The sequence below is a fragment of the Chiloscyllium punctatum genome, chromosome 2 (genome assembly GCF_047496795.1).
Source record: "Chiloscyllium punctatum isolate Juve2018m chromosome 2, sChiPun1.3, whole genome shotgun sequence".
In the NCBI taxonomy this organism is placed as follows: Eukaryota; Metazoa; Chordata; class Chondrichthyes; order Orectolobiformes; family Hemiscylliidae; genus Chiloscyllium; species Chiloscyllium punctatum.
Genome location: NC_092740.1, coordinates 79,953,427 through 79,966,132, shown reverse-complemented (window position 1 = coordinate 79,966,132; position 12,706 = coordinate 79,953,427). Strand labels below are relative to the sequence as shown.

At 65.2% G+C, this 12,706-nt stretch overlaps 1 protein-coding gene across 3 annotated transcripts in view; it reads left to right on the top strand.

Moving 5' to 3' along the window:
* The first annotated feature begins 1,345 nt into the window (after positions 1-1,345).
* cep120 (centrosomal protein 120) overlaps positions 1,346-12,706 on the top strand; it is a 105,820-nt gene continuing 94,459 nt past the window's right edge. For all 3 annotated transcript variants that reach the window (XM_072584529.1, XM_072584536.1, XM_072584521.1), the window contains exon 1: positions 1,346-1,548. In XM_072584529.1, coding sequence (XP_072440630.1) covers positions 1,497-1,548 — 52 coding nt within the window. In that variant the 5' untranslated portion in view covers positions 1,346-1,496. The remainder of the gene's footprint in view (positions 1,549-12,706) is intronic.

Below are 12,706 nucleotides of genomic sequence, written 5' to 3'. Positions count from 1 at the left end.
AGTCTCATTGTGACGTCTTGATGACACAGTCTTACTGAGATAGCTGGGTGATACAGTTTCATCATTATCTCTTTATGATGTGGTCTCAATGTGACCTCTCCGTTATACAGTCTTACTGTGATCTTTCAGTCATCTGGTCTCACTGCAATCTCTTGGTGATCCATGTCACTGTGACCTCTCAGTGATGCAGTCTCACCACTCTGATTCTCCAGAATCTACAGCCCTCACTCACTCTGGGTGATCCAGTCTGACGGTGACCTCTGGGTGATCCAGCCTGACTGTGCTGTGGTCCGGCTGGGTGATCCAGCCTGACTGTGACCTCTGGGTGATCCAGCCTGACTGTGACCACTGTGTGATCCAGTCTGACGGTGACCTCTGGGTGATCCAGTCTGACTGTGCTGTGGTCCGGCTGGGTGATCCAGCCTGACTGTGACCTCTGGGTGATCCAGCCTGACTGTGTGATCCAGTCTGACTGTGACCTCTGGGTGATCCAGTCTGACAGTGACCTCTGAGTGATCCAGCCCGACTGTGACCTCTGGGTGATCCAGTCTGACTGTGACCACTGGGTGATCCAGTCTGACTGTGACCTCTGGGTGATCCAGTCTGACAGTGACCTCTGAGTGATCCAGCCTGACTGTGACCTCTGGGTGATCCAGTCTGACTGTGCTGTGGTCCGGCTGGGTGATCCAGCCTGACTGTGACCTCTGGGTGATCCAGCCTGACTGTGACCACTGTGTGATCCAGTCTGACTGTGACCTCTGGGTGATCCAGTCTGACAGTGACCTCTGAGTGATCCAGCCTGACTGTGACCTCTGGGTGATCCAGTCTGACTGTGCTGTGGTCCGGCTGAGTGATCCAGCCTGACTGTGACCACTGGGTGATCCAGTCTGACAGTGACCTCTGAGTGATCCAGCCTGACTGTGACCTCTGGGTGATCCAGTCTGACTGTGCTGTCGTCCGGCTGGGTGATCCAGCCTGACTGTGACCTCTGGGTGATCCAGCCTGACTGTGCTGTGGTCTGGCTGGGTGATCCAGCCTGACTGTGACCTCTGGGTGATCCAGTCTGACTGTGACCACTGTGTGATCCAGTCTGACAGTGACCTCTGGGTGATCCAGCCTGACTGTGACCACTGGGTGATCCAGCCTGACTGTGACCTCTGGGTGATCCAGTCTGACAGTGACCTCTGAGTGATCCAGCCTGACTGTGACCTCTGGGTGATCCAGTCTGACAGTGACCTCTGGGTGATCCAGTCTGACTGTGCTGTGGTCCAGCTGGGCGTTGTTGTTGTTATTTCTTGAGGATCCTGCGGGCGGCGCTCTCGGGCCCAGCAGCAGCTTCCGGTGCTCTCGCGGTGGCCGTTACGACCGGAAGTAGTTTTCTTTGAACCGGGAGGCGGTAAAAGATGCCGGAGGAGCGGGGAGAAGCCGTTGACGGAGCAGAGCAGGGTCCGGGGACACGGAGGAGACACTGCAGCCGCTCCTGAGGCACCGGTAACATGGGCGGCAGGGCCGAGCAGCAGCTGCTCATCGTGGTCTCCGTCCTGGAAGGTAAACCGGACCCGAGAGGGATAACCGTCACCCCCCCGCCCCCCGGGATCACCCTCACTCCCCCGGGATCACCCTCACTCCCCCGGGATCACCCTCCCCCCGGGATCACCCTCCCCCGGGGATCACCCTCACTCCCCCGGGATCACCCTCACTCCCCCGGGATCACCCTCCCCCCGGGATCACCCTCCCCCCGGGATCACCCTCACCCCCGGGATCACCCTCCCCCCGGGATCACCCTCACCCCGGGATCACCCTCACCCCGGGATCACCCTCACTCCCCCGGGATCACCCTCCCCCCGGGATCACCCTCCCCCCCGGGATCACCCTCACCCCCGGGATCACCCTCACCCCGGGATCACCCTCACCCCCGGGATCACCCTCCCCCCGGGATCACCCTCACCCCCGGGATCACCCTCACCCCCGGGATCACCCTCACTCCCCCGGGATCACCCTCCCCCCGGGATCACCCTCCCCCCGGGATCACCCTCCCCCCGGGATCACCCTCCCCCGGGGATCACCCTCACTCCCCCGGGATCACCCTCCCCCCGGGATCACCCTCACCCCCGGGATCACCCTCCCCCCCGGGATCACCCCCCCCCCCGGGATCACCCTCCCCCCGGGATCACCCTCCCCCCGGGATCACCCTCACCCCGGGATCACCCTCACTCCCCCGGGATCACCCTCCCCCCGGGATCACCCTCCCCCCGGGATCACCCTCACCCCCCGGGATCACCCTCACTCCCCCGGGATCACCCTCCCCCCGGGATCACCCTCCCCCCGGGATCACCCTCACTCCCCCGGGATCACCCTCCCCCCGGGATCACCCTCCCCCCGGGATCACCCTCACCCCCGGGATCACCCTCACTCCCCCGGGATCACCCTCCCCCCGGGATCACCCTCCCCCCGGGATCACCCTCCCCCCCGGGATCACCCTCACTCCCCCGGGATCACCCTCCCCCCGGGATCACCCTCACCCCGGGATCACCCTCACCCCCGGGATCACCCCTCCCCCCGGGATCACCCTCCCCCCGGGATCACCCTCCCCCCGGGATCACCCTCACCCCCGGGATCACCCTCCCCCCGGGATCACCCTCACTCCCCCGGGATCACCCTCCCCCCGGGATCACCCTCACCCCCGGGATCACCCTCCCCCCCGGGATCACCCCCCCCCCCGGGATCACCCTCCCCCCGGGATCACCCTCCCCCCGGGATCACCCTCACCCCGGGATCACCCTCACTCCCCCGGGATCACCCTCCCCCCGGGATCACCCTCCCCCCGGGATCACCCTCACCCCCGGGATCACCCTCACTCCCCCGGGATCACCCTCCCCCCGGGATCACCCTCCCCCCGGGATCACCCTCACTCCCCCGGGATCACCCTCCCCCCGGGATCACCCTCCCCCCGGGATCACCCTCACCCCCGGGATCACCCTCACTCCCCCGGGATCACCCTCCCCCCGGGATCACCCTCCCCCCGGGATCACCCTCCCCCCCGGGATCACCCTCACTCCCCCGGGATCACCCTCCCCCCGGGATCACCCTCACCCCGGGATCACCCTCACCCCCGGGATCACCCCTCCCCCCGGGATCACCCTCCCCCCGGGATCACCCTCCCCCCGGGATCACCCTCACCCCCGGGATCACCCTCCCCCCGGGATCACCCTCACCCCCGGGATCACCCTCCCCCCGGGATCACCCTCCCCCCGGGATCACCCTCCCCCGGGGATCACCCTCCCCCCCCCGGGATCACCCTCCCCCCGGGATCACCCTCACCCCGGGATCACCCTCACCCCCGGGATCACCCTCCCCCCCGGGATCACCCCCCCCCCCCGGGATCACCCTCACTCCCCCGGGATCACCCTCCCCCCGGGATCACCCTCCCCCCCCGGGATCACCCCCCCCCCCGGGATCACCCTCCCCCCGGGATCACCCTCACTCCCCCGGGATCACCCTCACCCCGGGATCACCCTCCCCCCGGGATCACCCTCACTCCCCCGGGATCACCCTCACCCCGGGATCACCCTCACCCCCGGGATCACCCTCCCCCCGGGATCACCCTCCCCCCGGGATCACCCTCACTCCCCCGGGATCACCCTCACCCCGGGATCACCCCCCCCCCCGGGATCACCCTCCCCCCGGGATCACCCTCACTCCCCCGGGATCACCCTCACCCCGGGATCACCCTCCCCCCGGGATCACCCTCACTCCCCCGGGATCACCCTCACCCCGGGATCACCCTCACCCCCGGGATCACCCTCCCCCCGGGATCACCCTCCCCCCGGGATCACCCTCACCCCCGGGATCACCCTCCCCCCCGGGATCACCCCCCCCCCCGGGATCACCCTCCCCCCGGGATCACCCTCCCCCCGGGATCACCCTCCCCCCGGGATCACCCTCACCCCCGGGATCACCCTCACTCCCCCGGGATCACCCTCCCCCCGGGATCACCCTTCCCCCGGGAACACCCTCACTCCCCCGGGATCACCCTCCCCCCGGGATCACCCTCCCCCCGGGATCACCCTCACCCCCGGGATCACCCTCACTCCCCCGGGATCACCCTCCCCCCGGGATCACCCTCCCCCCGGGATCACCCTCCCCCCCGGGATCACCCTCACTCCCCCGGGATCACCCTCCCCCCGGGATCACCCTCACCCCGGGATCACCCTCACCCCCGGGATCACCCCTCCCCCCGGGATCACCCTCCCCCCGGGATCACCCTCACCCCGGGATCACCCTCACCCCCGGGATCACCCTCCCCCCGGGATCACCCTCACCCCCGGGATCACCCTCCCCCCGGGATCACCCTCCCCCCGGGATCACCCTTCCCCCGGGAACACCCTCACTCCCCCGGGATCACCCTCCCCCCGGGATCACCCTCCCCCGGGGATCACCCTCCCCCCCCCGGGATCACCCTCCCCCCGGGATCACCCTCACCCCGGGATCACCCTCACCCCCGGGATCACCCTCCCCCCCGGGATCACCCCCCCCCCCGGGATCACCCTCACTCCCCCGGGATCACCCTCCCCCCGGGATCACCCTCCCCCCCCGGGATCACCCCCCCCCCCCGGGATCACCCTCCCCCCGGGATCACCCTCACTCCCCCGGGATCACCCTCACCCCGGGATCACCCTCCCCCCGGGATCACCCTCACTCCCCCGGGATCACCCTCACCCCGGGATCACCCTCACCCCCGGGATCACCCTCCCCCCGGGATCACCCTCCCCCCGGGATCACCCTCACTCCCCCGGGATCACCCTCACCCCGGGATCACCCCCCCCCCCCGGGATCACCCTCCCCCCGGGATCACCCTCACTCCCCCGGGATCACCCTCACCCCGGGATCACCCTCCCCCCGGGATCACCCTCACTCCCCCGGGATCACCCTCACCCCGGGATCACCCTCACCCCCGGGATCACCCTCCCCCCGGGATCACCCTCCCCCCGGGATCACCCTCACCCCCGGGATCACCCTCCCCCCCGGGATCACCCCCCCCCCCGGGATCACCCTCCCCCCGGGATCACCCTCCCCCCGGGATCACCCTCCCCCCGGGATCACCCTCACCCCCGGGATCACCCTCACTCCCCCGGGATCACCCTCCCCCCGGGATCACCCTCCCCCCGGGATCACCCTCACTCCCCCGGGATCACCCTCCCCCCGGGATCACCCTCCCCCCGGGATCACCCTCACCCCCGGGATCACCCTCACTCCCCCGGGATCACCCTCCCCCCGGGATCACCCTCCCCCCGGGATCACCCTCCCCCCCGGGATCACCCTCACTCCCCCGGGATCACCCTCCCCCCGGGATCACCCTCACCCCGGGATCACCCTCACCCCCGGGATCACCCCTCCCCCCGGGATCACCCTCCCCCCGGGATCACCCTCCCCCCGGGATCACCCTCACCCCGGGATCACCCTCACCCCCGGGATCACCCTCCCCCCGGGATCACCCTCACCCCCGGGATCACCCTCCCCCCGGGATCACCCTCCCCCCGGGATCACCCTCCCCCGGGGATCACCCTCACTCCCCCGGGATCACCCTCCCCCCGGGATCACCCTCACCCCGGGATCACCCTCACCCCCGGGATCACCCTCCCCCCCGGGATCATCCCCCCCCCCCCGGGATCACCCTCACTCCCCCGGGATCACCCTCCCCCCCGGGATCACCCCCCCCCCGGGATCACCCTCCCCCCGGGATCACCCTCACTCCCCCGGGATCACCCTCACTCCCCCGGGATCACCCTCCCCCCGGGATCACCCTCCCCCCGGGATCACCCTCACTCCCCCGGGATCACCCTCACCCCGGGATCACCCTCACCCCCGGGATCACCCTCCCCCCGGGATCACCCTCCCCCCGGGATCACCCTCACTCCCCCGGGATCACTGTCACCCCCGGGATCACCCTCACTCCCCCGGGATCACCCTCACCCCGGGATCACCCTCACTCCCCCGGGATCACTGTCACCCCCGGGATCACCCTCACTCCCCCGGGATCACCCTCACCCCGGGATCACCCTCACCCCGGGATCACCCTCACTCCCCCGGATCACCCTCCCCCCGGGATCACCCTCACTCCCCCGGGATCACTGTCACCCCCGGGATCACCCTCACCCCCGGGATCACCCTCACTCCCGGGATCACCCTCACTCCCGGGATCACCCTCACCCCCGGGATCACCCTCACTCCCGGGTTCACCCTCCCCCGGATCACCCTCACTCCCGGGATCACCCTCACTCCCCTGGGATCACCCTCACCCCCGGGATCCACTGTGACCCCGGGATCACCCTCACCCCCGGGATCCACTGTGACCCCGGGATCACCCTCACCCCCGGGATCCACTGTGACCCCGGGATCACCCTCACCCCCGGGATCACTGTAACCCTGGAATCATTGTCATCCCCGGGATCACCCTCATCCCGGATCACCCTCACCCCCGGGATCACCCTCACCCCCGGGATCCACTGTGACCCCGGGATCACCCTCACTCCCCCGGGATCACCCTCACTCCCCCGGGATCACCCTCACCCCCGGGATCACCCTCCCCTGGGGATCACCCTCACTCCCCCGGGATCACTGTCACCCCCGGGATCACTGTCACCCCCGGGATCACTGTCACCCCCGGGATCACCCTCCCCCCGGGATCACCCTCACTCCCGGGATCACCCTCACTCCCCCGGGATCACCCTCACCCCCCGGGATCACCCTCACCCCCGGGATCCACTGTGACCCCGGGATCACCCTCACCCCCGGGATCACTGTAACCCTGGAATCATTGTCATCCCCGGGATCACCCTCATCCCGGGATCACCCTCACCCCCGGGATCACCCTCACCCCGGGATCCACTGTGACCCCGGGATCACCCTCACTCCCCCGGGATCACCCTCACCCCCGGGATCACCCTCACCCCGGGATCCACTGTGACCCCGGGATCACCCTCACTCCCCCGGGATCACCCTCACCCCCGGGATCACCCTCCCCCGGGGATCACCCTCACTCCCCCGGGATCACTGTCACCCCCGGGATCACCCTCACCCCCGGGATCACCCTCCCCCCGGGATCACCCTCCCCCCGGGATCACCCTCACTCCCCCAGGATCACCCTCACTCCCCCGGGATCACCCTCACCCCCCGGGATCACCCTCACCCCCGGGATCCACTGTGACCCCGGGATCACCCTCACCCCCGGGATCACTGTAACCCCAGAATCATTGTCACCCCTGGGATCACCCTCATCTGCTGGATCACCCTCACTCCCAGAATCACCGTCAACTCCAGGATCACTGTGACCACCGGGATCACCGTCACCTCGACCCCCCCCTCCCCGGATCACAGTCACACCTGGGATCACCGTTGCTCCCGGGGTCACCCTCACCCCGAGATCTCCGGCACGCCCGGGATCACTGTAACCCCTGGATCACCAGCACCCCCGGGATCCACTGTAACCCCCCAGATCACCGTCGCCCCCAGGATCACTGTGACCTCGGAATCACCGTCATCCCCGGCATCACCCTAACCCCCCCTCTCCCCCCGGGATCACCGTCACCCCCGTATCACCTACACCTTGGGATCACTGTAATCCCAGGATCACTGTAACTCTGGGATCACTGTATCCCCGGGATCACTGTAACCCCGGGATTACTGTAACCCCCAGGATCACCGTCATCCCGGGATCAACGTCATCCCGGGATCACTGTCACCCTGGGATCGCTGTCACCTCCGGGATCACCCTCACCTCTGGGATCATCGTCACCCCCGGGATCATCGTCACCCTGGGATCACTGTCACCTCCGGGATCGCCGTCACCCACTGGATCACCATAAAACCCAGGCTCACCCTCACCCCGGGATCACTCACCCCCTGGGATCACTCACCCCCTGGGATCACTCTCACCCCTGGGGTCACCCTCACTCCCGGATCACCCTCACTCCAAGGATCACTGTCACCCCGGGATCACTGTAACCCTGGAATCATTGTCACCCCTGGGATCACCGTCACCCCCAGGATCACCCTCACCCCTGGGATCACCCTCACTCCAAGGATCACTGTCACCCCCGGGATCGCTGTAACCCTGGAATCATTGTCACCCACGGGATCACCGTCACCCTAGGATCACTCACCTCTGGGATCACTAACCCCAGGATCACCGTCACCCCCGGAATCACCATCATCACCCCGGGATCACCGTCACCCCGGGATAACCGGGACCGCTGTTATCCCGGGATCACCGTCACCCCGGGATCAGTGTTATCTCCGGGACCACCGTAACCTCTGGGATCGCCGTCATCCTGGGATCACCGTCACCCCTGGGTTCGGTGAATTGGCCATGCTAAATTGCCCGTAGTGTTAGGTGAAGGGGTAAATGTAGGAGTATGGGTCTGGGTGGTATACACTTTGCCGGGTCAGTATGGACTTGTTGGGCTGAAGGGTCTGTTTCCACACTGTGGGTAATCTAATCTAATCACCGTCACCCCCGGGATCACTGTCACCGCGGGATCACCCTCACCCCCGGGATCACCCTCACCCCTGGGATCAACCTCACATCCTGGGATCACCCTCACCCCTGGGATCACTGTCACCTTGGGATCCCCTTCATCCTGGGATTCCCCTCACGCCCGGGATCACTGTAACCCCGGAATCGCCCTCACCCCCCCCCGGGATCACCCTCATCGCGGGATCACCTTCACTCCCCCGGGATTACCCTCACTCCCAGGATCATCCCCAACCCTGGGATCACTGTACCCCTCCGAATCACCTTCACCCCTGGGATCACTGTAACCCCCAGGATCGCCGTCACCCCCCGGGAGCACTGTTACCCCCAGGAGCACTGTCACCCCCAGGAGCACTGTCACCCCCGGGATCACACTTACTCCCGGGATAACTGTCACCCCCGGGATCAGTGTCACCCCCGGGATCACCCTTGCCTCCCGGGATCACTGCAACCCCTGGGATCCACTGTAACCCCCCCAGATCACCGTCAGCCCCAGGATCACTGTCACCTCCGGGATCACTCTCACTTCTGGGATCACTGTCACATCAGGGATCAACGTAACCCCTGTGATCGCCGTCACCCTGGGATCACCGTCACCCCCAGGATTACCGTCATCCCGGGATCACTATCACCCCCGGGATCACTCTCATCCCTGGGATCACCCTCACTCCCGGATCACCCTCACTCCAGGGATCACTGTCACCCCCGGGATCACTGTAACCCTGGAATCATTGTCATCCCCGGGATCACCATCATCACCCCGGGATCATCGTTACCCCCGGGATCGCCCTCACTCCCCCGGAATCACCACCACCGCGGGATCACCCTCAGCCCGGGATCACCTTAACCCCGGATCACCGTCACCTTCGGGATCGCCATCACCCCGGGATCACCATCACCCCGGGATCACCATCACCCCGGGATCACTGTCACCCCTGGGATCACTGTCACCCCTGGGATCACCGTCGTCCCCGGATCACCAGCACCCCCGGGATCAGAGAAACCCCCAGGATCGCCATCACCCGGGATCACCCTCACCCCGGGATCAGTGCAACCCCCAGGATCACCGTCACCCCGGATCACCAGCACCCCCGGGATCAGAGAAACCCCCACGATCGCCATCACCCGGGATCACCCTCACCCCGGGATCAGTGTAACCCCCAGGATCACCGTCACCCCGGGATAACCGTAACCCCCGGGTCCGCCGTTATCCTGGGATCACCGTCACCCTGGGATCAGTGTTACCTCCGGGATCACCGCAACCCCCGGGATCGCCGTCATCCTGGGATCACCGTCACCTTATCGGGATCAGTGTTACCTCCGGGATCACCGTAACCCCCGGGATCGCCGTCATCCTGGGATCACCGTCACCTTATCGGTTAGGTGAATTGGCCATGCTAAATTGCCCGTAGTGTTAGATGAAGGGGTAAATGTAGGAGTATGGGTTTGGATGGTATACGCTTCGGCGGGTCAGTGTGGACTTGTTGGGCTGAAGGGCCTGTTTCCACACTGTAAGTAATCTAATCTAATCACTGTAACACTCCGGATCACCGTCACCCCCGGGATCACTGTCACCTTGGGATCCCCCTCACTCCCGGGATCACCTTCACTCCCCCGGGATCACCCTCATCCTGGTATCACCTTCACTCCCCCGGGATCACCCTCACTCCCGGGATCACTGTAACCCCAGAATCATTGTCACCCCTGGGATTACCCTCACCTGCTGGATCACCCTCACTCCCGGAATCATTGTAACCCCTGGGATCACCGTCAACTCCGGGATCGCCGTCACCCCCAGAATCACCCTCACCCCCAGAATTACCCTCAAACCGGAATCACCTACACCCCCAGAATCACCGTCAACTCCGGGATCACTGTGACGCCGGGATCACTGTCACCTCTCACCTCCCCATCCCCGGATCACCGTCACACCTGGGATCACCGTTGCGCCCGGGGTCACCCTCGCCCCCGAGATCTCCGGCACCCCTGGGATCACTGTAACCCCTGGATCACCATCACTCCCGGTATCCACTGTAACCCCCTGGATCACCGTCGCCCCCAAGATCACTGTGACCTTGGAATCACCGGCATCCCCGGCATCACCCTAACCTCCGCTGGGATCACCGTCACCCCCTGGCATCACCGTCACCCCCCGATCACCATCACCCTGGGATCACTGTCACCCCCGTATCACCTACACCTTGGGATCACTGTAATCCCAGGATCACTATAACTCTGGGATCACTGTCACCCCCAGGGTCACTGTATCCCGGGATCACTGTAACCCCCAGGATCACCGTCCTCCCGGGATCAATGTCATCCCGGGATCACCGTCACCCTGGGATCACTTTCACCTTCGGGATCACTGTCACCCACTGGATCACCATAAACCCCAGGCTCACCCTCACCCCGGGATCACTCTCACCCCCCAGGATCACTGTAACCACAGAATCATTGTCATCCCAGGATCACCGTAACCCCCGGGATCGCCGTCATTCTGGGATCACCGTCACCCCTGGGTTAGGTGAATTGGCCATGCTAAATTGCCCTAGTGTTAGGTGAAGGGGTAAATGTAGGAGTATGGGTTTGGGTGGTATACGCTTCGGTGGGTCAGTGTGGACTTGTTGGGCTGAAGGGCCTGTTTCCACACTGTGGGTAATCTAATCTAATTACTGTAACACTCCGGATCACTGTGACCCCGGAATCACCGTCACCCCCGGGATCACTGTCACCGCGGGATCACCGTCACCCCCAGGATCACTGTAACCCCTGGGATCACTGTAACCCCCGAGATCACTGTCGCCCCTGGATCACCATCACCCCCAGGATCACTGTGACCCCGGGATCACTGTAACCTCGGAATCACCGGGATCATCCTCGCCACGCCCCCACCCCCCGGTATCACCTCACCCCGGGATCACCGTCACCCCCCCCGTATCACCTACACCTTGGGATCACCGTCACCCCAGGGATCACCGTCACCCCGGGATCACCCTCACCTCCGGGATCACCGTCAGCCCCCGGGATCACCGTGACCCCGGGATCACCGTGACACCCGGGATCGCCATCATCCTATGATCACCGTCACCTCCCGGGATCACCATCGCCCCGGGATCACAGTCACCCTGGGGATCACCTTCACCTCCAGGATCACCGCAACCCCCGAGATCACCGTAACTCCCGGGATCACTGTAACTCTGGGATCATCGTCACCCCCAGGATCACCGTATCCCCGGGATCACTGTAACCCTGGGATCACTGTAACCCCCAGGATCACCATCATCCCAGGATCACTGTCACCCCCGGGATCACTGTCACCCCCGGGATCACTGTCACCCCCGGGATCACCGTCACCCCCGGGATCACTTTGACCCCGGGATCACCGTAACACCCGGGATCACCATCATCCCGGGGTCGCCATCATCCCGGGATCGCCGTCACCCCCGGGATCACCATCGCCCCAGGATCGCCGTCACCCTGGGGATCACCCTCACTCCCAGGATCACCGTAAGCCCCGGGATCACTGTAACGCCTGGGATCACTGTAACCCCTGGGATCACTGTCATCCCCGGGAACACCGTGACCCCCAAGATCACCGTACCCCCGGGATCACCGTATTCCCGCATCACTGTAACCCTGGGATTACTGTACCCCCGGTATTATTGTTTACCCGAGATCACTGTATTCCAGGAACACTCTATCCCCCGCGTCACTGTAACCGCAGGATCACTGTATAAGCGAGATCACTGTAACCCCAGGATTACAACACCAGGGTAACTTTATCCTTGGGATCACTGCATTTCTGGGATCACTGCAACCCCTGGATCACTGTAACCCTGGGATCACTATATCCCAGGGATCATTGTAACCACAGGCCGCTGTATGCATGGATCACTGTATAACTCGGATCACTGTAACCCGGGATCAGTCTATCACCGGGATAACTGTATCCTCCAGATCACTGTAACCCCATGATCACTGTAACCACTCGATCACTAAAACTCCAGGATCACTGTAACCTCAATCACTGCATCCCCAGGATCACTGTAACCCTGGGATCACTGTATTCCTGGAATAACTGTATCCTCACATCACTGACACCCCAGGATCACTGCATCCTCAGGATCACTGTAATCCCAGGATCCCTGCAACCCCGGGATCAGTGTAATCTCG